Source organism: Corapipo altera, unplaced genomic scaffold (assembly GCF_003945725.1).
Source record: "Corapipo altera isolate COAL_440 unplaced genomic scaffold, ASM394572v1 249, whole genome shotgun sequence".
Classification (NCBI taxonomy): domain Eukaryota; kingdom Metazoa; phylum Chordata; class Aves; order Passeriformes; family Pipridae; genus Corapipo; species Corapipo altera.
The window spans coordinates 1220532-1246511 of NW_020884982.1; the positions used below are offsets into that span (position 1 = coordinate 1220532).

The window sequence follows — 25980 nt, forward strand, 5'->3', positions numbered from 1 at the left end:
ACAAAGTTCTTCCTCCAGAGGGTGGTCGGGCACTGGCACGGCCCCAAGCCTGGCCGAGCTCAAGGAGCGCCCTCAGGCACACGGTGGGACTGCTGGTGCTGCGCTGCGCAGGGCCAGGAGCCGGGCTTTGATGATCCTTGCGGGTCCCTGCCAGCTCAGGGCGTTCCACGACCCCCTGAAAGCGCCGGCCCGCGCTCAGCTCCCCGTCCCAGCGCCGCGTCCCCGATCCCGCCCGGCGGGCCCGGCGGGGCGGAGCGGGGCGGGCGGGCGGCAGGTGCGGGGCGGTGGCCGGGGCGGCCCCGGGGGCGGGCGGAGGGGAGTCCCCGGAGGATCCTGGGCACAGCCGGATTTAAGGAGCGGCGCCGGACCGAGGGAGCCTCGCCCCGACCGTGCCTGCAGGAGCCGCCACCATGCCCGTCAAAGGAGGCACCAAGTGCATCAAGTACCTGCTCTTCGGCTTCAACTTCATCTTCTGGGTGAGGCACCGGGGGCCGCGCCCGCCTCGCTGCCCGGCAGGGAGCCCGCGGGGCGGAGGGGAGGGCGGTATTTTGCGTGGTTTTTCTTGCTTGTTTTTGCCGTCTTCCCTACTTTCAGCCGCCCGGCAGGAGAGGGGGGGTGCCCGGGTGCTCCCCCCTTTATTTATGGGGTTTTTTTCCCGTGGGAGCGCGGTTATCACAGGGCGGTCTGTGTGTCCTGCCGGGCGGGGAGGGGGTGCTGGGGCTGCGGACAGCTCCCCCCCAGCGGTGTCGGAGGGGGAGATACGGCCTTCTCCCAGAAAATCCCTGCAAGTCCTGCTCCTCGGTGTCTTTCCCGGTGCCGGGGCTGTGCCCGGGGGGAGCTGTTTGTGGTCGTCCTGTGTGTGTGAACTCCTGGTGGGAGCCTCGGTCAAAAGCGCGGCTTCCCTTCGCGAAGGGAGCCCTGAACTCCTCCTAATCTGTCGGAGCACAGCCGCCAGCACAGGGTGAGACTGTGTTCTGTAGTTTCTGCAGTTTCTGCCTCTCTCTTGTCCTACCTGTCTCTAGTTGGCCGGGCAGTCTCACAAAGCACGGCTGAGCTGAGGGTCGTGGCTGTTCCCAAGCTCTCGGGGAGTGGGCATCTCAGTTTAGCATTGTCTGCTCCATGGCAAAGTACGAAGGCAGCACAGCACAGCTGCCTGTGTGCCCGATGGATAGGTTTGGAGTGTGAGGTTCAACGTACAGATTTTCCTAGGGTTTTTTGCCACAGTGGAGAAGTGTGTGTGTGTGACCATCCGATCTGGAGGAATTAAGTTGGAGCTGTGGAAAGAAGCCACTTCTGGAGCCAATTTTGCAGCATTGCACGTGGGATGAGTGGAAGACCCAACGGTAAATGGATAAAATACTCGTGAGGTTTCAAGTTAAAGCGTGGCTTTCAGCAAAGCTGAGAAAACGGAGAGGGAAGTTGTGCAAAAGCAGTTGACACAGGAAAGCACAGTATTGCCACCCGAGACTCAGGAGAGTGAGCAAGGGTGTCCCCTCTGGAGGGTTGTAGCTGACGAGAAGAAAAAGCCATAAAAAAAAGCGCTGGCTGAGAACTCTGGGTCGGTGAGTTTCTAAACGTCATGTTGAAACAGACTGGTTTGCTTTATGGTTGGTCTTTTTGTTTGTTTGTTTGTTTTAAAAGCTACAGAGTTTCTACAAACTATTTTATAGGACAAAAGTGCTTGTGGTTGCTGCAAAGAAGCTCTTGACATGAGTATTGTCACCTTGTTCTCTGGGGCCCAGGGCTGAGAATAAAGAGCATGGTTTTGTTTGGCTCGGGAGGTACCTGTTGCTTGGGAGTGTCGTGGTAATAAAGCTCTGAAGCTTTTACTTGCACCTTTGAGTGCTCAGTAAGCATGGATGCAGGTTTGACCTGTTAACACGGTGGAGGGAAGGAAGAGTAGCTGGCAGAACCCAGGTAGGATGTGGGGAAAAAGAAGAGTGAGGAAAAAAAATTAAAGGGAGATTAATGCATCTTGAATATCCCAGCAAGTGTCTGGAAGCTCCAAGAGGCAGTAAAATGCAAACAGCTTGGGTTAGCCCAGAGGTAGGTGTGTGTTTGACCAGCTGGAGTAGTCCTTGGCTTTTGGGAGTCACCATGTGTCATTGTGCCCTGCCGAAAGTGTTGAGGGGGAGTTTAGAGCACAGTGTCCTCTATGGAAGAATAAAGTAGCAGTATCAGGCCTGTTAGGCCTCAGTGAACAGCATATAGGGAGAGGTGTCCTGGGGCTGGCAGCACTAGAGGGAAACCACCCTAATAAGAAAGGCTGCTTTTAACGTTTCCTACAGCCTTGGAGATGTGAAAAGTCTGTGGAGTAAAGGAGATAAATTGAACAGAAGTGTGGTACCAGAGTGCAATTCTCTACTCACTTTTAAAAAATAAGTTCAAAAGATAAGTTCACCCCCCCTAAAAGGGCAGGTGAGGGATTTAAAAGGCCTGCAGCAAACCTGCAGGTATCTGTGGATCACATGTTGGGTGCAGTGTGTTTGCATCCATCAGAGGCTTGAGGGAGGGTGAGAGGAAGCATAAAGGCTGAAACAACTTGGTATAGGAGGTTATTAAAACAAAAATTGGGGAACTGCCAAAGTTGAAGCTGTATTGAAAAGAAGGAAGTAAAGGTTCATAAATGCTGGTGGGTCAAATACAAAAGATCAATAACGTTAGCCAGAGGAAAGGTTTAGGAATAATTACAAAAGTAAACCCAACTAATAATCCCTCTTCAGACACATTAGGACCAGGAAGCTTCCCAGGGAGTCCTTAAGGACAGGCAGTAATAGGTCTGAGTGTTAGAGTCTTGGGAGTGTTATTTTGCAGGACTTCATTTTACTGGAGGAGATCTTATTGAAGTTCTGTGCCATAATGTGTCTCTGACTCTGAGTCCTGCACAGGCTTGAACTGACTCCTTGATGCAGAGGAGAAGAAACAGCAGCAAATGCTGGTTATCAACTCTCCTGGGTCACACAATAGTTACTTCAGAACTATAAATGCATTGCAATTGGGTAACCCTCCCTGCTCACCATCCATCTCAGTGCTGGAGGGCTGGAATGCAATGAATTTGAGGCTGGGTTTTTGCTTTATGCTGTTCTGGGATACATGAAGAGTGGCACACATGGTGGATCTGGAATAGGCAGAGAAGATTCTTCAAAAAGAAGCAGCCTAGAGTTATCAATGAGGGGGTTTGGGGCAGATGCTGCCACAGAGCAATGAAGGCTTGGGAGAAAAGGATCTGTGATGGCTTCACAAAAGCACCAGGTGGGTGCTCAGCACCAACACAGCAAAACCAGCTTCAGAAGTAAAGGTCCCAGAGAAGAAGGAAGATTGGCCTAAAGCTGCGTGAATCCATGGCATGCTGGTGTCCTGTGAGCTGCTCTGGTCTTCTGCCTACCTTGGGAGGATCACAGTGGAGCTTGGTGATGTTTGGGAAAGGAAGAGAAGGGTTTCTGCCATCAGAAATTGGAAGTCAATTGGGATTTTTCAGCCTGGAAACAGATAAGGGAAATGTGCTAGAGGTCTGTAGGATCCTGATTGTCCAGGTAATAGGTGGGGCCTGACTGTATTGGAAGAGCCAGTGAGCAAGAACTGTGGGATATTAAGCCTATAAAGGGGTCACTTTTGGAAGAAAAGTGTTTTGACTGTGGGAGCAGCAGTGGTGTTTTCTCCACAGCAGGTGCTGTGCAAGTAGATAGGTGAAGGGTACCTGGCTCACCTGGGGTTCAGCCTTTCATTAATTTTTCTTCTTTCAAGGTGCTGTCTTGTGTCTTTGCACAACGTTGAAGTGCTGAACATGTAAACCAGGAGGTTAGTCCTGGGAAATGCTGCTGTCTGCCCTGTTCTAATAACCTTTTCTGAGGAGCACCCTGTAGGATGTTGTGCTTGGATCTGGTGATAACTGATCTGATGGCCTTTCTCCAGTTAGGAAGGCTGGACACTACCATGGTGTTCAGTGAAACTTTTGGGACTTCAGAGCTTGGGTTGAAGTCTTACTTGTGGCCTGAGTGGAAGGTGGGGAGAGACCAGTGGATGTTTGCTATGAGTGCTTCTGAAGTTGGGTTAAACACTACACTTGTAGAGAATGGGTTTTACTTTTGTGTTTGAATAGCTGAGTAAGTTGGGTGATTCAGACCCCTCTCGAGGGGTGGGAATGAGGGCTGGCTGTGTTTTCCCTTTGGATCAAGTATTGCTGCAGGCACCAGGCTCCTTGCTCGTGTTGTCCCACCCGGGTTTGCAAACAGCTCTCCTGCCCTGGTATCCCTGGCATTCTGCTCTGTAATGAAACTTGTACCAGTTCAGGTCTTCAGAAGTTTGGCATTGATTTGGGATGGGGGAGGGAGGTGACGAAGCTGATACTTAACTTTAAAGACTTTTTTTTTTTCCCACCAGGCTGGTTTGAGCTTGGCAAGAAGTCAGTGGAAGCAACACATTATGTGCCTTAAACCCAAGCAGTGGAGTGGTCTTAGCAAAGCTGGCTTTGAACAGCCTTAGTGTGAGCAGTGCTTGATTAGCTGGAGTTGTGCAATAGTGACTGCTTCTAGCTGAACACCCTTAACTCCCGAGGTTTGCTCAGGCTTGTTGACCCGGGTGACAAAGCCTTTTCCGAGGAAAACTGTGGGTTCCTGGGCAACTCGGTGCATGCCGGGCAAGCACCTGCGTGTTCTTCCACTGCTGCGGAGCAAAAAGCAAGGGCTTGCATCTTTAAACTTAAGTGCTGGAGTTTCCCCTTGTGAGTTTTGTGGCACACGAAGACATCAGCTGCTAATATTTATAAGGAAATGTGTTTTAGGCACAGAAGTGCTGTAGCATACAGTCAGAGTTCAGGTTGAGGTTTTGAGCAAGTCAGTTCCTTGCTTTACACTATTAGGCAAATGCCTTGTCCTGGCTCCCTGCTCTCCAGAGTGTTTTATGAGCAAATGTCTGTGGTAGTGCCTGCTAAAGAAAGATGAGCAAAATTAGGCCTGGAGAGCTCTTTTCTTTCGATGACTTGAAAATAGATGTGACTTCATTCTGAACCATAATCTCAGCTGGTTGCCATTCAAAGGGTCTTTCCTGCTCCAGTGGAGCAGAGGGCTTGCAGGATGGACAGGTAAATATGCATGTTTGTATGCATATATGCAGGCACATATAGGAGGGACAGAAGTTAGTTGCTTTAGCTTGCTGTAATCTAACTGATTTAGTATGAATCAAAATGCTGCTTGGGCTCAGTTCAGCGTATTCTGACTCTAGTTAAGTGCTGTGAAGTCAGGACTGAGTTGGACTGTGTTGCCTTGAGAAACCTGATGTGAATCTACTTGTCCTTAGAGTTCTAGCAGACCTAGCTCCTATTTGCAATTCAAATTGCAAATATAGTAGGCTGGCTTCTGAATAGGAACTTGTATGAAATGGGCACTAGTCTTGGCAGTGGTTCAGGAATTCTGTAATGCTGCTCCTCCTGTACTGGAACACCATTTTATTGCAATAAATGCTGTGACATTAATACAGGCCACAACATTCTTCAAACTAGTTAAGCAGAAAGAAAATACTTCCTTTCCTATCCTTTTTTTTTTACCCAAAGAAGTTTGCAAATAGCTGCAGTTTCTTGTGTAACTGCAGAACTCATTGCACATCTGTTAGGGAAGCCTTTTTTTTTTTTTTTTCCCTAAAGAAGTTTGAAAACCTGTGCTGTTGTGGATAACACTAATCCTGTAATTGAGGGATGAGAGTGATGATGAGCCTCATCTGTACTTACTGTTTATGGGGTTTTATTTATAGAGGACAGAAAAAGACAGTTCATTACTACTCAGTGTTCTCAATTTCTTTGCCTGTTGCTTTGCAGTGTTACAGGTCTGGTCCTGGCTTTGTTAGTTGAGTCTTTACACAGTGAGAGAGAAGTTGCTTGTCTGTCTTATGCAGAGTCAAATCTTTAACTAAAAGTTTAAGTGTCTATGAAATGAAGATGGTGGCTTTTTCAGTGTACTCTTGGCATACCTTGGGGAAAACCTACGTAAGGAGCAGTCGTGTAGAGCCCGACATACCTTCCTGCTTCCAGAAAAAAAAAAATCAGTAAGTGATTGCATCTGTTGGATGCAATGCTTAGCTGACAGCACTGAATGTAGTACTCATCTTTGACTGACTTCTGTATTTCCAGAGTCACTTACTTTCTGCTGGAGGTAATGCCATGAGCTTGGTACAGGTTGTAGGTGAGCTTGGCCTGAATGTGCTAAAATAGCAGAAACCCACGGTTTCATGTACAAAGGCTTTTTCTACAGACTTTGAGCCACATATCAGGAGTTCTTGCAGTGTCTCATTTCTTCCCTATCCCTGCCCTCCACCCTGTGGAAGTGGAGGAAGGGCTGTGGTAGTAAACTGCTGGATGCTGAGGGAGGGTGTCCCCCTCCCAAAGCTTTGTCTGCCAGCTCTAAGGATTTGATAACTGCTTGGACCTTGAGAGGTGGTTCCTCCTGTGGAAAGATAAGATGCTGTAAGGTGTCTGTAGCAAGTGGGGTACTTGTCTTGGGATTGTTCTTTCTCAGGATGGGTCAAGGTGACAAGGTGAGAAGGGACTAAACAAAATGGTCCTTGCAAAATAGTGGTTAAATCCAAAAGAAACTTTCCAGCTTCCCAAAGTAGTGTCACACATTATGCTACTATGGGATATGTTAACGAAATTGGACTTTGTTTTGGAAAGCTCAAGTTTTTAACCTGTGTTTAAACCAGCACCATTAAATCGAATTATTCCCTGTGCAAGCTTTCTGCTGGGAAAAAACCATATCTGTGAAACCTCAGGTGTTGGGAAGGGAGGAGTGGAATGCAGTCCTGTGCTGAGGAATAGTCAAGTTCATGTTCAAGTTAGCCAAGGATTGTGAGGGGAGGAAGGCAGAGTGTTCCATGTGGCTCCTGCCTCCAGGATGGACAGGTTGTTTCTCACCTCAGGTGTATCCTGACTGTGGTCCTTTGTCAGTTGTCTTGGCACATGGAAGGCTAAAAGAAAGTATTATCAGAGATAAATACTGGGACACACCCTTAGATACACCAGAGGCAAAATCATGTCCTTGTCAAGAAGGAGGAGGGCAGAGCCGTGGAAAGGGCTGACTTTGGAGAAAGCATTTGTTGGTGTGGGGTGGGAGGAGGGAATTCTTTCACAGCAGGGCTGTGTAAGATAGGAAGGCAGACCAAAAAAAGCTGTTTTTCCTACTGCAACAGGCAGAAAGAATTGTGCAGGAGTGAGCTTTTGAGACAAGAGGAGTATGTTAGCATGTGATGCAAAAAAACCCAAGAAGCCTGCATAGAACTGAGTAGGAATGACCAGATAGTTGTATTTTTTTTTAGCACATGTCCATTGCAGCCACAGAATGGGCAAGTGGAGCAGAAACGAGCTGGGAGCTGTGGTTGGTGGCTGGGGAAAAGCAAGGAAGGCTCATCAGCTTGAGCAGGGAAGTCAGTAGCATGGTGTTACTGGAAAATCACTGCCATAAACTTTCCAATACCGGGTTTGAGTAGTACCCCTTTAACTTCACATTTTGATCAGATTGGAGAAAAAAAAAACCAACCTCTCTTCTAAGCTTCTTTTTCTACAATTGTCACTACAGAAACATACTACCTTCCACGTCTGATAAGCACACAAACCTGCTTTTAACTTTGTGTGTGCAAAACTAAGAGACCAACTTCAGGAATACAGAGTGCTATTCTTTTTCTGTTAAATTTCTTTTCCAGCACAGGATAGATCTACTTAGAAACACTCCCTGTTGCTCAACTCCTATGACAAAACAGGTCTGTTAGATGGCAAAACGCTTGGATTTCCAAAAAAGCCCCAACAGCTGGGTCTGCAGGGGATCTGCTTCCATGCAGCTAAGGGGAGGGGGCTTGCACCCCTTTCCCAGGGAGGAAAAACACAGCTGTCAAACCTGCTGGCACAGCACTGGGGAGCACAGAAGTGCCTGTGCATCAGCCTCTGCTGTGCCAGAGTGGTTAGAGGTTCTGCCAAGTGCCCACAGGGCTGTGCCTGCCTCTTCCTCAGAGGCTGGTGTTGGTGTGTCCTTGTTTCTCCTTGTTTTGATGGAAATTTGAAGCTTCGAGTTACTTGCCTTCTGCTTTAAAACTGCCTTTTTTAGTTCAGTGGTCAGTGTGGGTAGGAAGAGCACAAACTTGAGAACACAAGTCTGCTTTCCTTAAGAAACTGGGACAAAAAGTTGCTTATTATTGAAAGAAGGAGCTGCATTTTATTTCTAGTCCAGCATGCAGAGAATTACCACTTTATTTAATTCTACCAGTTTTTCAGTGCTGTGGAGTAGTTCACTGACCCGGTGTTATCACTATTCTGTGATCCCTTAAGTCTCTTGCCTTCTTGGCATCTTCTTAACCTTTCCACAGAGTGGCTGCTCTTCCAAGGAGAAAACATGCCACCACTTAACTCTGGGTGGTGGTGAGAGAGGGTGAAGTTTTGTTTTTTGAGAGGAGCTGTATTGGGTACACCATCTCTCCCTAATCTGAACCGACCAGTTTGTTTCTGAGGAGATCATACACTGAGCCTTCTCCTTTGCTTGCAGTTTTAAGATTATCTGTATGGTTGTGGTATGGCTTAAAGTTTCTTCACAATTTGAATACTCTGGCCTTAAAGGTCTACTGGGGGATCAGCCCTGGGTTTTAGTCCTTTTCTGTGCCCTGCTCTGTTTGCAGTGCTCTCTACTCAAACACTGAGTCTTGTCAAGCCACAAATACTTGTAGGTGGGTGAGAACAGCTGGGTGTGCTCAGGCTTATGTCTTTGCAGTTCATAAGTTCTAGCAAAACAAGCAGAAGCTGTAGGTTTCTTCTAATGATGTGGGTCTGGATCCCTATAAAAGCTGAAGACTGTTCAGTGACCCAGCAGTGAGTCTCAGTGTTGTTAAATACTGGATGCCTTTAACTGTAGGCTAGAAGGTGTTCATGAATTTTTTTCCGTCACTAAGCTCTTCTGGTTTTTGAGCTGAGGCACTGAGGTGAGATGAGATTGCAATGGCTTTTTGAAATGATGCTGTAGCAAGGAGTGCAGGTAGAGCAGCAACCCTTCTCCCTGCCGGTCCCCATGTTGCACCTCTCCCTCCCCTCAGGGTGCTGTTGTGGCACAATAAATGGAAATAATAACCCTGCTGTGACATGGCGTGTGGTACCAAGGTTCTTCAGCGTAACTTAATGTTGTCAGCGTAGCCCTCCCAAGGCAGGCAGGAGGTATGTGCAGGTGTGCTTTGTGAGCAAGCACCTGGGACACCAACAAAGTGCCTTTTGCGTAGGTCTGGAAATCTCCACTTGGGTTTGGCTCTTCCTTTGTTGTGTATCACTTGATCTGTTTTCCCTGCAGCTCCTCTTTGAGGCAGGCTTGGGACTCGGGTGCCTGCCATACAAGAAATGCTGGTTTTCTTGGCACTGCTGGCCTCTTGCTTTCCTTTGCTGATACCTGAATCCTTTGCACTTCAGCTGGGATGTTTCCTGCTGGGAAGCTACAGGGGATATCCTTTCCCTTAAACCCCCTCTTAGCTCCATTCTCTGCCCTGTGTGAATCTTCAGAGCTGTCCCTGTTTTTGAAGGGCACACCTCAGAGTTAGGGGAGACACCAATGGGCTTGGTGTGGAAGGGATGTATCCACTGGTGCTTTCTGTGGGAATGCTGTCCATAATCCCACTGAAAGTTGACATTAATAAATGCTTTCCAGTTTCTTGGAAGCAAAACAAGAATGTTGTTTCCTTCTAGAAGGGACTTCTTATCAGAGATAAGGCTTTGTTGGGGTTTTTTTTTTTGCTTTTCATGCATTTTTTGCCTGACCAAAGCACCAGAATTTATGAACTTACTGCTCACTTTTAAGTTTAAATTTTTAATGTCTGCTGTGATGTTTGGGATTTCTGTCCTCATCTCACTTTTGTGGAGGTTTTTTCGATAGCTAAGTGGCCCTCAAAGGGAGAGCTGAGAAGCATGCTTTCCAGCTTTCTAGTTTGTCCTGGTTTCTTCTTTTTTTTTTTTTTCTTTTTTTTACATGCAAGACAACCCCATGTTTTTCTTTTCAAGGGAGGATTCAGTCTGTTCACAGTAAGCTGTTAGTGTTTGCCTTACCAGAGCGCAGTGCTCTCTTTCTTGCAACACCCTTCTGATGCCTTCTGCAAGATGTTTCATCCAAAAGCTAATTTATTCACAAAATGACTTGCTGCAGACACAGGCACCAATGTTAAGAGGAACCTGGAGGCATGCAGCAAAGATAATAATGAAATAAAACTAAATATTACCTAAAATTAGGTTGTTTTGCTCTACATCAGCAATGTTGCTGCTTCAGCAGCCAGTATTTTTTTCCTCTCAGTGTGGTGACTTAATAGATTGGTTTTATCCTGTTTTGCAAGGAAGAGCACTCTTTCTGAACTCCCTTCTATGCTACACTGAATTCTTTAACAGTCTTAATACACTAAAACTTCTGGCTGACCTCACAAGGCACTTTTGCTTGTGATACACTTGTCCTTCACTGTGAAGATTTTAAGGTCACTAAGCCATGCAATGTCATTGCAGTCCCACAGAATGAAACAATGGGTGGAGGGGTCAGTGGAAATACTGACACTTGACTAAACCTTGGATATTTTCAGTAAGGAACAAAAATGGCATTGTTCTCCTGTGGCATTGGACTTTATATTATGTAAAGCATCTGTCAACAAGGTGCCTCGTGTCTGGAGTGAAGTTTGTTCATGTTTTGGTGTCCCCGTCCTTTTATGATGGTCCTTTGTCATCAGCTCTTTAAATAAAAGCTGTGTCCTGTGTTTGCTTCTGATGTCGTTGCTAATGTAAGGGTGAATGTATTAATTGGTATTATTTAACAAGGCTTCCTTGTTCTTACAGCTGGCAGGGACAGCAGTTCTTGCAGTTGGACTATGGCTTCACTTTGATTCACAGACCAAAAGCGTCTTTGAACTGGAATCCAACCAGACGACGTTTTACACAGGTGAGCTGGGACAGATCACACCGATGATGAGAAACCTTTGTCTTCCTCAAGGGTGAAGACAAAACAGCCCTACACAGCCTCGATGGGGCAGAGAGCATCTTCCCCTGGCTGGTGCTGAGGGCCAGCTGCTCTCGGGAGCTCTGATGCGAACAGCAGCGCTGTCACGCGAGCGGTTTCTTGGCTCTTTGTCCTTTCTCCCGTCTTAAATCCTGCAGTTCCTCTTTGGTTGCTGTTGCTGAGCATTTTGTAATCCCGGGGCTCCTGGTAGACACAGAGTATGTCTCTTCATGATGCCCCTCACGACACGAGTCAGCAGTTTCACACCAAACTAGATGAGTAACCACAGATGGCATCAGTAACTAATTTTTTTTTCCAAAGTGACCAACCTAAGGTACCCAAACCCACAACTCTGCCTCTTCTCTCAGAAGGAGCATGGGTGCTGTTGTCTAATTCTTACGTGCCCACGTCTCTGCTAATTTATACTGAATGGAATGGGAAGGATGGATAAACACCTTGGTCTGTATGAGCAACTATTCCAGCCAACCTGGATCAATGTAGCTTCAGCCAGCCCAGGCAGAAGTTATTCTGTGACATATTCTGTCTGCAGTATGACCAGTTAAGGGACACACATGTTTTCAGTTTGTTATGCTGGTGTCATAGGTGTTTCTAATTGAATTGGATTTTATATGAACTCTGATTCTGACAGGTATGGTCACTTCTAGGCTTGGATGGGAAACACATAGACTTTGGTAGTTGTCCCCTGGAGGTGCTTTGGAGCACCTCTCCTATGAGGGAAAGCTGAGGGAATTTGGATTGTTCAGCTGGAAAACAAAAGGCTTTGGGGTGACCTAATTGTGGCCTTCCAGTACCTGAAGGGAGCCCACAAGAAAGATGGAGAGAGACTATTTCCAAGGGCCTGGGGTGACAGAACAAGGGGCAATGGTTTCAGACTGAAAGGGTAGATTTAGATCAGGTATTGGGAAGAAATTCTTCCCTGTGAGGGCGGGGAGGCCCTGGCACAGGTTGCCCAGAGCAGCTGTGGCTGCCCCATCCCTGGGAGTGTTCCAGGCCATGTTGGATGGGGCTTGGAACAACACACTCTAGTGGAAGGTGTCTCTGTTCATGGCAGGGTGTTTGGAATGGGCTGATCTTTAAGGTCCCTTCCAACCCAGGCCATCCCATGGTTCTGTGAAACAAAGCAGCTGTGTTTGAAGACTTCTAACAGATGGGAAGCAAATTCAAATATGTACCTTTCTTAATGTCTGTCATCTTCAATTTGGACAATGCTTATGCATATATATTTCGCATCCCTGTAGCCCTGGGATTTGCCAGGTCCTCTATGGTGTCACTCACTGGCCATTCACAGGGTGGATGGCTTGGGTCTTTCTCTCACCAAAAAAACTGGCCCCCATGCTGGGCTACTCAGACTGTCACAACACCCAAACTGGTGCCTGAAGGGTCAGTGAAGACCTGCATGTAGGTGCAACTTGGGTTGCAGCCTCATAGTACCAGGGTGGCCTGTGCCTACAGGGAGCACTGGTAGGAATGGTGAGTTAGGCTTTTTGGAGTTAGGCTTGTGCAGCCTCTTAAGCTTATCTGTAAGAAAACTTGTATTTTTGCCCTTGATATGATGGCATCATAGCAAACCGGGTGGTTCTTGCAGCTGCCAGGAAGATTTCCAGATGCTTTTAGGTGGGCCTTGGAAAGGGAACAGAAATCTAAACTTGGCTGTTGAGCTAAATATTTAACAAGTCTTATTTTGGGTAGTCTGAAACAACTCTTTCACCTCCTGAAACATAAAAGTTTTATGATGTGATACTTAAGCTACTGGTTGAATGCAGCCAGTGAAACCTGCTTGAAATCTCTGTAGGTTAAACAGAGTTTTTAAAAGAAGTTTAATAGGAATTCCTCTTCTAACTTACTTTTCTGGGAGTAGTTACTGACTGCAGTTTCCAGTAGGAAATGAACAGAATCTGTCATTTTGCACCCAGTACCAAAGCAAGTTACTTCAGAGGCTTTCTGTAGAACTGAAAATAAAGTGATGGACTCCTATTTTAATTTTTCAATTAGAAAGTTTAAGCTGGGATAAAAAAAATCAGTGCAGGAATTTCCTGCTGATAAGAAGTGTCAGGCTTAATCCCTTACATGTGCTTAACCAAATAGATACTTATTTTGGCAGCTGATCTTATTGGTTTGCATCCAGAATATATCACTTGCAAATGCTTACATCTGGCTTTCTTTAATTAGTATTGACTGGGCCTCTGAACTGTATTTTTTGTCCACATTGATAGAAATGTCATCTTCATTCTCCATGTTGTGCTGATTCTGTGACATTTCACCACCACAGCAGCACTTTCTTGCCATGCTTTAGGAGTTGTTTTGCTCACTGCATCTTGCTGCTCTCACCGGCTCTCAGCTTTGATGCTTAGGCTGGCAGTTCCCAAGTTCAGGAGCCAGAGGATTGGGCATAAATGGAGTCTTTTAGCCCAGAAATGTTTGCTTTCTGTGCTCCAACACGCTCACTACCTAAATTCTGGGCAGAATATTTTACAAGTTCTAACACTTTGTTACAGTTTGAGGAGGTATCTGCATCAAGAACTCTCAGTTGTTGATAAATTGCTATTCCAGCTCTAACTGCAACACACCCTTCACCTGAAGATAAGTTGATAACTCTGGCTCTGAGCCAGTTTTAAAAAGTGTCTTGTAGCTTGTTTTACATGGCTTTATTTTGCACATTTTCTGAAACTTGTGAAACTGCAGCAATGGTACACATCAGTTGTTACAAGTTGAAGGTTTTATTTATCAGTATATTTCCCTGCAAGTTATGAGATGTTTGCTTTGAAAATTAAGCACAGGCTTTTTTTTTTTTTTTTCCTTTTCTTGGAACACCTCAGTAAAGAAACTTAAACCTTGGTGAAAGCTACAAATGCTGTTTGTGGAGCAACTGATTTCATACCTTGCTGCTGAGGTCTCGACTACTCTGTATATATGTGTATGTTCTTCTCCTCCCTAGGTGTTTACATCCTTATTGGAGCTGGGGCACTTATGATGCTGGTTGGTTTCTTGGGATGCTGTGGTGCATCACAGGAATCTCAGTGTATGCTTGGCCTGGTAAGTGTTCAGAGTAGTGCCTAAATTTTTAGCAGCACGATGGGAGAGGAAGGAGAATATTCTGGTGCAGTTAAAAGGCAGCAGATTGTGATTGCTTTGGCTCTGCAGTGTTTAAACTTGTGGTCACCTACATAATGGTAAAATGTTAAATATAGTTTTTAATTTCTGGCCCTAAACCCAAATGTTCATGCTATATTTGAATCAAGAGGCTGAATGTGTGACATACTCAGACACTGAAGTGTCAAGACTGGGAGTATTGTAAACACAGGACAGAAGTGTTGATAAGAGTAATGCTATTTACTAGACAGTTTATCCTGGACCCTGAAGGTTGTGCAGTCTTCAGTCTTTGAGACCAAAACTGTGGTATTTGATCCTTGAAACAACAAGCCTCTACTGTTCCTAATCACAGGATAAGCTCTTCTGGTTGACAACTGCTCTGCAAGCCAATTATTGGAGAGCAGCCTCATTGTTTTCAGACTGGAGGGGCCAGTTGAGCTTACTGGGCTTGTGCACATCTGTACACTTGCAGAACTACTCATCCAAATAACCAGAAGACTTGGTTAATAAAAGACTTTTACTATACCCAGTGAAAGAACAATTCTCCTTCTGTGTAATGGAAGAACTTAAATTCAAGTATTTCTTGCAAAATGATGCCTCTAGCCCTTTGTAATTCTGAGTATCTCTCTTTAAAGTGCTTTTAAATGATAGTGGTGTTTTGGACCTGGTAGTCAATTAAAGACAGAGAACACATTTATTTCTATTTTATGGGATACACAACAAAGTGACCATAAGCTCTGTGGGAATTGGTGGCAAGCTAGGGATTAAGTAATGACTCCTAAAGCAATAGGAGTGACAAACCAGGGAAAAAAAGTGGTGTCAGCTGTTGTGATGTGTCTGAGTGACTTGGGCAACTTCAAAGTCTGAGTTAACAGATGATGGGCTTTAATTAACACTGATCAAAAAGCAGGATTTCTGCTTGGAGAGCACTGCCAGGCTTTCCGACGCTCCCGGGAAGAAGTGCTGACCCAGTGCAATGTGTCCTCTTTCCTAGTTTTACCAATGTTCCAGACCTCCAGCTGGGAACACTGAGTGACAGTTCCCCCAAGTCTGGACAAACTTGCAGTAAATGTGTGTGATGCTGTTTTGTGGTGCTGTGGTCTTCATTAATAATGTGGTCTTTCTTTTCTAGTTCTTCTTCTTCCTTTTTGTGATTTTTGCCCTTGAAATTGGTGCTGGAATCTGGGGATTTTCAAACAAAGAAAAGGTAGGTTGCTCTTTAAAGCTGGAGTGGTGGGATGCTGGAGTGGGTTTCCCAGAGCAGCTGTGGTTGCCCCATCCCTGAAGTGTTCAAAGCCAGGTTGGATGAGGGCTCTGAGCAGCCTGGGCTAGTGAGGGGTATCCCTGCCCATGGCAGGGAGGCTGGACTAGGTGATCTTTAAAGCTCCCATCTGACCCAAAATATTCCATGATTCTGTGAATGTGCCCACAGTTAGCAGTCTACTGAGACCTATACCAGTATGAGTCAAATCCTCATTACCCAGGGAGTTTGGGTGAGACAAAGAAGACTGATTCAAGCAAAACAACGCAAGAAATCTAATATCTAAATGAGACTGTAGCAGGAAAGCCAGAATCCAAGGGGCTGTTGCCTGCTGGAGTTGCCCTCTAGGCAGTACCTGGCAGAGCTGGGAAATGAAATAGGCTGTCAGGGAAGCTTTACCAGATAGGAGCCAGGTCAGCTAAGGGCTCAATGTTTCTGCACCTGGTGGCCTGTCCCTCACAAACAGTCAAGATTGTCTTGTTTCAAAATAAGATGCTGGGTGATCACGGTTGCTTTTCTGCTTGTGTTATACAACAGGGAAATTATAAAACCTTCTGGAGTGCAATAGTGAATATTTTTGGCCAGCCGGTGGGCAAAGACTTGGTTCTCTCATTCCTTTTGTGAAGCTCAGAGCTTTGGAAAGGAAATCAGTCTTAGCTGCTCAGGTGTGGCTTTTAAGAGTTAGGCTCACTTGTTTCAGGTGAGAAATACTGCCCACCCTGTCTTTTCACCATCTGTTTGTACATGTCAAAAGAATGGGTATTGTAGGCTGCAGAATTTTTGTTGACTGACTTGCTCAGTGTAAGTTTTTCACAATAATATTAAGGTAAGACAATCATACACCACAACTCTTTGCTGTCCTGTAGATTATTGACGAGCTGAAGGAGTTCTACATGGACACCTATAAGAAGAGAACTCAGCCAGGTGCCAAAGAGACCCTGACAGCATTTCAGCTCGCTGTAAGTACATGGTTGTACTGAAACTAGACAGTAATGCAGCTTCTTCACTCTGTTCTCCATGTCATCCACTCCCCTGTACAAGTTGAGTATCTTACTAACTAGAAGAAACCAAAACATTATTAGTAACAAATTGCAGAGAAGATGGCTTTGTGTAGTATCAGTGAATTCAGTATGTCCCTCTGAAGTGCCTAGAACTGGTTCTTGTTTTTCTAAAGCTCAGAAGCAGGCTAGAAAATCCTAGATCTGTGATATTGAGCTAGAGACACCCTAGAATGCATACCTGTGTATCTGTGAGGAGTCTATCTCTGTCTGTAAGGAGCACAAGCTGTCACCAAAATAAGTGTTTGTGTACTTAGTGAGATCTAGCTCTCTTCCTTTCAGAACCTTGTCCTTTAACATAATAAAGACTTCTTAAAATTAAGTTTCATAGCAGTCACATTGACTGAACTTCAAACTTGCTAAGGTCTGTAATAAAAACTAATCTAATTTATTTCTCTGTTTTTTACCAGATGCTGAGCAAAAATAAGGATTATTTAACCTGGCTCTCTTTTCCTGTTTTGTCTTGTAGCTGAACTGCTGTGGCCTTACTGGAAGTATTGAGCAGATGTTCATGGAAACCTGTCCGAAAAAGACGTTGACTGAGGCAATCACTGTAAAGGTAAAGCATGACTTAATTCACCATCAGCTCTGCCCAATGAGTGGAATGAGAAACACACTTCTGAGTAAACCCTACCAGTCCAGGGAAAGTTCACATGTCACACTTGGTTACCAATCTGTGTCTGTAATCAGTCTGTTTATTGCTGTTACTGTGGAAAGAACACCTGGGATCAGCGGGAAATCTGGCCCTGCACAGGAAATGTGCAGTCTGTGTGTCACAGACTGATGGGGTGGGCAGGGAAAGATCAAAACTTTGTCTAAAATAAACCCATAATGCAAGAGATCTCTGTTCTCCTCACTGCTCCTATTGCCACAGCACCTTCCTGGTGCTTCCCTGGGAGTGTCACCTCCCCTCTTGGTTAGGGAGACAGAGCTTGGAAGGCAGGAGCAAGCCTGAAGTTTTAGCAAGGAAAAGGAGAGGGGGTTAATGCATTGGTAGCCTGTTAAGGTGAGTTTGTCACTGTCAGGGCAGTTCTCTGTGTCAGGTTTTCCTGTTGGAATATTGCTGCAGAGGTGCCTGTGTGCCACAGATAACAGGAGAGGCAACTTGTATAGCTCTTAACTAACCCTCTTCCTCTTTTTCTTACAACTGCCTTGCTTCGTGCTCCAAGACAGTCTGTATTAGTCTTTCAATAGAAAATAAGGCTCTTAATGGAATTCCATTAACTCCATTAATGACTTTTTTTTTTTTTTTTACTTGTGACAACTTGAAATATCTGACCACATGAGACCTTCAATCTGTAGTCACACCTGAATGTTTAGTCCTGCCCATGCAGTCTGTTATGAGTTAGAGTGTATGGGAGCAGCTGAGACAGCATGGAGCTCTTACTGTTTGCTTTTATTCTCCTATGTGTTTTATTCATCAGTTGACTCCATCTTGTGATGTGTTTATGGCCCAGTCCCAACTGTAGAAAAGCAGTGGATAGACTGAGATCAAAGGGATGTAATGGAGTGGCTGATTTGTGTTGCCTCTAAGAAGCAGTGCTGTATTGGTATTCTGATTGAACTGATTCATCCTTGCCAGTATATCCCTTTAATCCTTGATTCAGTCTTTTTTTTTTGGGCTGGATAAGGAACAACAATGGAAAAAAAGTAGCTTTCAGCAGCTCACTGTAGTTTGCCGCTGGAACAAGTAGGACAGGTACTGGGATGAGACTTTGACCAGCTACCAGGCTCTTAAAGATTTATACCTCTGTAAAAATGCCACCTTTTTCTTGGCTGCCACATGCCTTTTCTGGGGAAGGGACTGTACTTACATTTTTATTTTTTTCAGTTGCAATGGTAATTTATTGTCCTGGCATCATCAAACTGGCCCCTCTGGGAGTCTGCCCATTCCAGGGATGTATGCAGCCCAGGATGTCATGCCATTCCCATGCAGTGTGGGTCCATAAGGTGTCTGCGAAATTCCAGTAGCAACTGGAAATATCAAGAGTGGCTTCAGATCTATTTTGAGAAGGGATGAGCAGTGCAGCAACAGTTTAAGTGTTGACATCCATTAGTAACAAGCCAAGCACGGTACAACTGCTGTTGGTCCTGATCTACCTGATAAACTGCAGGTGTTGAGAAGGGAATCCTGCTGTAGCCAAGGTGCTGTTAAGAGATTGAGACTTGAAGAGTAGATTTAAACTTCTGCACCAACTCTTGTGTTGGAACATACCTGGCTTTGTTTAGGGATGTGAAAGTAAGGCCAGATAAAAGCAGCTTTCCAAAGAAAGCTTTCTCTAGTGCAAGCAGACTTGAGCTCAAACAAGCAGAAACTAACCTTTGTGTGTGTGAAACACTAATGAACTGTCTGTTCTTTCCAGTCCTGCCCTGCTGCCATCGATGATGTCTTCAAATCAAAATTCAATGTCATTGGAGCAGTTGGCCTTTGCATTGCTGTGATGATGGTGAGTTCCCAGATTATTTAGAGGGATACTGTGTGTTAAGATGATACTTAGAGCAGGAGTCTGTAGAACAGTGCCTGGCATAGCAGCCCACATGGCTATTCCACTAAGGACAAGCCCCAGCAGGATCAGGGTGTGTGCTGCTGGGCCCTGAGGCAGTGCAGAGGCTGGGATGTCTCAGAGATCCCTGCTTCTACTTTGGATTAGGACCTGTCTCCTTGTACCTTTAGCAGTGGTGAAATCGTATTGGGGGGAGGGGGGTGTATATATGGAGTGAAGATGTATTAGTCATTTTGCTGGCCCACTTTTTCATCTCAGTATCTCTTGGGTTCTTTATCTGCATATCTCTTGGGGATTCTTGCTTTTCTTTCCTTTATAACAGCTAAAGGCTCTGTTAGAGAACTGAAATAACAGTGCCACTAAGAAAACTTGAGCTTTTGTGTTTGACTTCTCTGGAGAAGATGGATGCAAATATGCTGGGATGGTCAAAGATTTCTTAGGAGATATGGCAGTGGTTTACAGCTGATCTATTTTCAGATATTGAGGTGAAGGGGATTCATGAGAAGAGAATGAACTTTGGGGGTGGAGGGGCAAGTACTGCAGAATAGAGTATATAAATACAGAATGAATTTGGCCTCTGGGCTGGGAAGAGCAGCTGTGCTTGTCCTCATGCTGATAAAAGAACATGCTTTGGTTTCCTGATTTGCAGTGTGTTTGCTTTCTTTCCAGGTTATTGGCATGATATTCAGTATGATTCTCTGCTGTGCCATCCGCAGGGAAAGAGAGATGGTCTAAGAGCTACAAACCCAAGACTCCTGCACTATAAAATCTTTGTCATTAACTTTAGTGTTCTGAGAGCATTTCTAAAAAGTTATATATTTGTTACCTTTTTAATGCTTTATTTGGTACTGATGTAGGTTTTGCTTTTTATGTTATAGGTTAAAATGATAAAGGTTTATCTGACTCAACACAAATATTGTACATAAAATATCTGACTTTCTTGGAACTTACATAATTTGGATATAATTTATGTTGGAGACAATTTGATAATAAAGAGTAAGATGTATTGTATTGTTTGTGGGGGAGGAGAGATGTTGCTGTATTGATTAATCCTACTGTTTGATGCATAGCATGGAGTGGAACTTGCATAACATGATAAGTGTTAAATCACTTGGGCTTTAGTACAAAGCAGGAAATAACTCCTATATCAATGCCATGTTTGAAGGGAATTCCAAGGAGTGGGAGATGCTGTCAGAGCACGTTAGAGAAGGCACGGCCATTCCTCCTTTCCTTGGTGTGTGTGAACAAAAGCAGGTCTTAATAACATTCCTAAAATGTCACTGCAGTAACACTTTACTGTCGCCTTCCTGGAGGGTGGCAAAGGCTGAGTGTCACCAGGGTGATGTGCAGGCACTGGTGCCTTGATGCAGCCAGGCTGGGCTCTGCTCTGGAGCCAGCTGGGCCTCCTTACATCAGCCTGTCTGCTGGCAGAACTGTCCCCTGATGTGGCCTAGGTCCCTCAGCAAGGCAGATTCCCTAGTGTTTGCTCAGGATTTTTGCACTGGCTGGCTTTGTGCGTTGTTTCTCCAAAGCCCCAGGGGTACAATCTCAAGGGCTTACAACACGTGTGCCAAATCTCAGGTTTCCAAGTGGAATAAACACAAGTTGCGTGAGAAGTTACTGTCCAGCTCCGCAGTTGCAGAGTTGTGGCTTATCCTGTTTCAGTTAAAAAATGGATGTGGGAGAGAGTGGAGACATCAGTGTGGAACCCTTAGCTTGAAGAATTACCAATTTGTCCTATACTTCTGCTCTAAATGGCTTTTTAAGTGGGTTTTGTCTCAAATACCTTCTGGTGGGGGCTGCCCATGGGGTCCTTACCAGCAAGTCAATGTGCTATACCTCGTGTTCCCTCACTGTAGTATCTCATCTGTGTTCTCAGAAGCTTCTGGTCTTTGTCCTCTGGGTGCTACAAATATCTCTTGGTATTCTTTGCTTGTTCCCACTTTTCTCTCTTGCAAGGAGGTTGGTATTTACTATGAGAAATACTGGATTTTGTGAGGGTTGGGCTCTTTTTGAAGCTCTGAATGATGCATGAATGTATTGCCACCGTTGTGTTACCCACTGTCACTTGTCTAAGGCAACCATGCAGCTCTCCTCTGTAATATGTTGCACTGTTCTGTGTTCGTGGGCTTTCTGAAAAAAGAATTTAAAAAAATTCAAATGGTAATCATGCTTCTGTGTGTCTTGCAGAGAGTGGAATAACTCCTGAATGGAGCTGATCTGATTTTCTTTTGTGGGTATATGTGAGAACCTGGAGGGGAAAAAAATGTCTCATGGGAATTTGAGACCCACCCTTCCCTGAGCTCTGGCAGAACTGAAGTGGTGTTTTTGCCAGCTGTGTAATTCTGTGTGTGAGACTGATTGTGGCACCTGAAAGAGCTGTGGTGTATCTACCAGCCATCATGAAATTCACTGCTGACTTCAGCTGCCCTTGGGTTTTTTTTTTTGTTCCCTCTTCCCAGAATCATTTAGGTTGGAAAAGACCCTTAGGATTATCAAATCCGTCCTTTCACCAATCACCACCTTGTCAACTGGACCAGAGCACTGAGTGCCACATCCAGTAATTTCTTGAACACCTCAAGGGATGGTGACTCCACCCCCTCCCTGGGCTGCCCTGTTCCATTGGCACTGGTGACTCCACCCCCTCCCTGGGCTGCCCTGTTCCATTGGCAGAGTCCAAGGAAAGGGTTGTAAGCGGGAGAGGAGAACTGAGCTGTAGGCTCAGCACCTCAGCGTGACGGGCTTTGGGCAGGGGCTGCAGAGGAAGCTCTCAAACTGACATCCAGCTCAGCTGAAGATCCAGAAGATTTAAGTGAATAACTGCCACTGCTCCTGTGTTCCACAAAAGCTCTAGGGGGTTTCCCTGGGAGTTAATCTTTAGCTTGCAAAGCTGCTGCCTTAACCTCAGCGTTCATGCAACACTCTCTGCTCTGATGCCTGCCTCCACCCCCCTGTATTTTTTTAAGCTCTATAGCCCAGTCTTTTGCCCTTCTTTTTAAGCATCCTGTGAATGTAAGTTGGTGTTTTCTGAGGAATCAGCAGAAGGGCAAGTCTTGTTTTACCAGAGAAGATAGAACTGATCTTTATTACTGGAGTATTACTTCCTTTTAGCAAAAACATGGACTACACATGCAAAACCTTGTTGCCCTCATCCTAAGATGAGCAAGCTAGCCTGGAATGAGTGCTTCAGCAATGAATATTATTGACCTATATGCTACATTTCACTTTACAGGTAGCAACTGTGATCAAATTTCTTGAAGAATTTGATTCTAAACCCTAAAAGTCTGTAGCAGTGACTGTCTGAGCAGGGAGCAAGTTCCCATTGTCCAGGGAGGGCAGGAACAGAATGTGACTTGTGAGGTAATGTAGGGAGGCTCAGGTGTGCAAAAGGGGTAATAGATTTATTTTTTTTTTCTAGAAAGTAGGAATGGGTCAAATGCTAGTGGAGGGAGAGAGAGTGAGGGATCCCTCTTCAGAAAGCATCTGCCCAGGTTTTTTGGGATAGCAGAGAAGCATGTACTGGTGCTGGGAAAAAGTCAGGAGTAGGAAAACATTATCCTAGAGCTTCAATGTGATGTCTGTTGGGAGGAATAGATAGGATGAAGGAAAACATACAAAAAGAAAATACATCTTTGTCTCTTCTATGCCATCCTAGTTCCCCATCAGTGAACAAAATGTGCAGCTATGTTAAAGCTTCCCTGGAATGTAAGAAATCACTCCAGAAACACAAGCACATTTCTTCTTTAAACACAGGTGCTGCTAATTTGTTGTTGTAAATTTGCTTAAAATAGCTATGTTTTATGGCCAAATGTGACAATATGCATTGTGTATGTCTATGGGAATTGCTTGTGGATAGCAAAGAGTTGTGGGATCTAAGTACTTTCTTGGGTTTGGATAATACAAAAGACAACTGGTAATGTAAGCCCTGTTAAGCACTTTTAACAGTGTTAGCAGCAGTGTTTCATGTTAAATCATGGAGTCACAGGGGAGGGACCTTAAAGGTCATCTCATTCCAACCCCCTGCCACAGGCAGGGACACCTTCCACTAGACCAGGTTGCTCAGAGCCACATCCAACCTGGCCTTGAACACTTCCAGGGATGGGACGTGCTCCGAGGCTGTTCTCAGCTGTGTCCCTTTGCTGCTGTGAGGAAAACAAGGGCAGATAAAGCCAAACCGCTGAAAGATGTGTGGTTATTTATGTGTTATAACCCAGCACATGGAGAGTATGGGAATTTGCACCATGAAACAGCCTATTGCAAGATTGAGGGGGGGAAAAAAAATGTTTGACTAAGGGGCAAGGATTTAGCAGTGAAGTCCTACGGAATGCTGGATTTGGTGATCTGTAAGGTAATTGTGCCAGGAGAAAGATTTCTAGACTTACTTTGGAAAATTGGAACTAGCCTGCCTTGGGAATAGAGAGAGTCTCAAGCCAGCTGTGTGGTCAGCTCTGTTGGAAGAAGGTGCACCAAGGCAGGGAGAGCCTGGTTTTCCAGGGGGATGGGGTTTATTGCTGGAAAATATCTTTATTCTTTATAGTGGAGCTGGGAAAGTTGTCTGTGGTAGGATATGTCACCATTTTAGAGCAGTCCTAGGACATAAGCACTATCATCGAGTCCAGGGAAAACATCACAGGAGGTTCAGGAAATTGGGAAAGGGTGTGGGAAGAAACTGGCTACAGGGGAAGGAAAGGGGTGAGCCCCACACATTGGGAGGGTTGGAGTAAATCCTATCCTCTCACACACTTCAGAAACTTAAATCCACCCTATGTTTCAGCATTACTCACAGAGAAGATGTGTTTGCAGAAGGGGAGGATGTCATTACCTGCAGGGTGGCTTTCAAAAGAGCTCCCAAAGGAATTGCTCCAGTAGACAGAAAAGCCTGGATTTATTTTGACAGGCTCTCCCAGTCAGGACTATACTTCTTTCTCTCTCCCCATCAGGAGAAAAGTGTTTGCAGACAGTTTTTAGGAACTGCCTGTACATCTCCACTATTTTTGCTCTTTGGATAAATCTCCCAGTCCAAGCAAGCCTTGCAGAAGATGGGCTCAGAGCAATTGTCCCGAAGGAGGGGAGGGGGGGGGATAAAAGGTAGTGGGGCCTAAAATCCCAGCAATAAATGTGAGTCAGATGCTGTTTCCATGCGGGATGTGCTGAGAAGTTCAGGCTCAGCCCTGCCCTGTTTTCCTTACGGGCATTCACAAGCCTCGGCAGAGCTGCCCAGCCTGCCTCCAGCTGCAGGCGATGATACAAACAGTGCCAAGGCTGCCTCCAACTACTCCAGCATCTTTTTTCATCCTATTTTCTTTATTTTTCACTACTGGCACCAGGCTGATAAGGTGGGGGCAGGTGAGGGTCCGTCTGCAGCTGCCACCCATGAGGGACTTCCCAGGGGGACTAGGGACTGGTGTCCCTGGGTGAGAGTTGCTGCTCCAACTACAGAGCCCAAGCTGGGTTTTGTTGGGTTTCTAAATTTAGGGGGTGGTTTATGCCTTGGCCACTGTATAATTATGATTATAAAATAGCCACCCCTTCAGTTTCTGTCTTTTGGCAGCTCTCAGGAGATGACCTAGTTTGAACTGCCAGCAGTGAGGACCTTGAACCCTATCAGAAGTCACTTCTAAATGAACCTAGAACATGTAGACATTTGCCAGACTCTGCTGGCAGCAATAAAAATAGGTTAGTGAGATTTTTCCACTGCTGGACACAGGCTTCCACATGTGTGGCTCCCACAAAATGAATCCACAAGGCAGCCATTCATGGCACGTTGAATGCTTCTCTTCTCTCCCTGCTGATTTCAGGATCAATAGATATTCAGGCTGTGGCTGAGAACTGACCTTTTATGCTTGTTCTAACGCTGGCCTTTAGTCCTCGGCTGGCCACGCAATGGGCTGCTCTGCTTCTGCTCTGTCCCACCAGCACCACTGCTCCCTTTGCAGCATGAGCAGGGCAGGTCCTGCTGGATGAAAGGAGCTGCCATCTCCAGCTGTTGCTCCTTGGCTGTGTGTGAGGAAAGAGGAGGGTGGAGGAGAGCTGGGGGAGCTGCACCGCAGGACAGGTTTTTCGGCTTCGCGCTGGCTGCACCTCCAGCATCGCCTCTGCTCCTGGAAGGGTGGGGGAGTCCTGAACAGCCCTTTCCAGACCCACAGTCTCGCCTCAGCTGGAGGTTTGTAATTAAAAGAAATAACTTTAAACAGCCTTGAGGCTGCTCTGTTGCTGGGGTTTCCCCGCCATACCCCAGTGCCTGGTTATCCTGGCGGCACAGAGTGAGTTCCCAGCAGGGAGCTGGACAACTCCACAGCTCAGGTGATGTCCCACCATCAGCAGCTCAACAGAGGCAGAGGAGAGCTGAGGCCAGTGTTCAGCAAGCTCATGATTCATGGCTTGAATCCATTTGCAGGATTCAAACAGTGTAGATGCAAATAAACATGAAGTATGACAGTGGGTGTTCAAGTTACTGTTTTGCCTCTCCCTGTGTGGGACCAGCCACTCCTTTGCAGCTCCCTGTGACTTTATGGGTGTGAAAACAGAAAAATCTGTATTGTTGAGGGGGTGCCAGTGGGGTCTGTCCCTGTTTGCAGATAGAAGCCACACAGCTGTGCTGTGCCATGGGGCAGGTTGGCTGCTCCACAGGTGAGAAATGGCTTTACTCACAGTGTGAGTTCTAGGGGCAGCTGCTTATCCTGATTTTTAGTACCAAGAGACTGTTCCCCAGGAACCTCTGCCCTCACAGGATGGCTGCTTTGTAGTATGGGAGCACCGTGATTTGTAGACCCTCAACCATTAATATCACCAGACCACTAAGTACAGAAAATGATTTGCACTGTGGTTTTACTTCTATTTTCCTTCTATTTAAAATTTTCCTGGAAGACTTATAAGCATTCAGCTGCTAAGTGTGACACAGAAAGGGACTTTTTCCACTCATGCACAGCCTGTGGCTGCAGCCTTTGTCCTCTGTGCCAAGCTGAAAGTTTGTGTATGGTGTGCACATCAAAAGTGCTCTTGAAAAGAAACCAGGGTGGCAAATATGATGTAAAGAGGTGGAAGAGGGAAGACTGAGTCAAGTC

At 45.7% G+C, this 25980-nt stretch overlaps 1 protein-coding gene across 1 annotated transcript; it reads left to right on the forward strand.

Moving 5' to 3' along the window:
• Positions 1-276: 276 nt before the first annotated feature.
• Positions 277-21083, forward strand: CD9 (CD9 molecule). The gene is made up of 8 exons (XM_027665956.1): positions 277-476; positions 10823-10925; positions 13939-14036; positions 15226-15300; positions 16221-16313; positions 16882-16971; positions 18776-18859; positions 19586-21083. The coding sequence occupies exons 1-8, from the start codon at positions 411-413 to the stop codon at positions 19649-19651; spliced, it is 675 nt and encodes a 224-aa protein (XP_027521757.1). The 5' UTR covers positions 277-410; the 3' UTR covers positions 19652-21083.
• The last annotated feature ends 4897 nt before the right edge of the window (positions 21084-25980 follow it).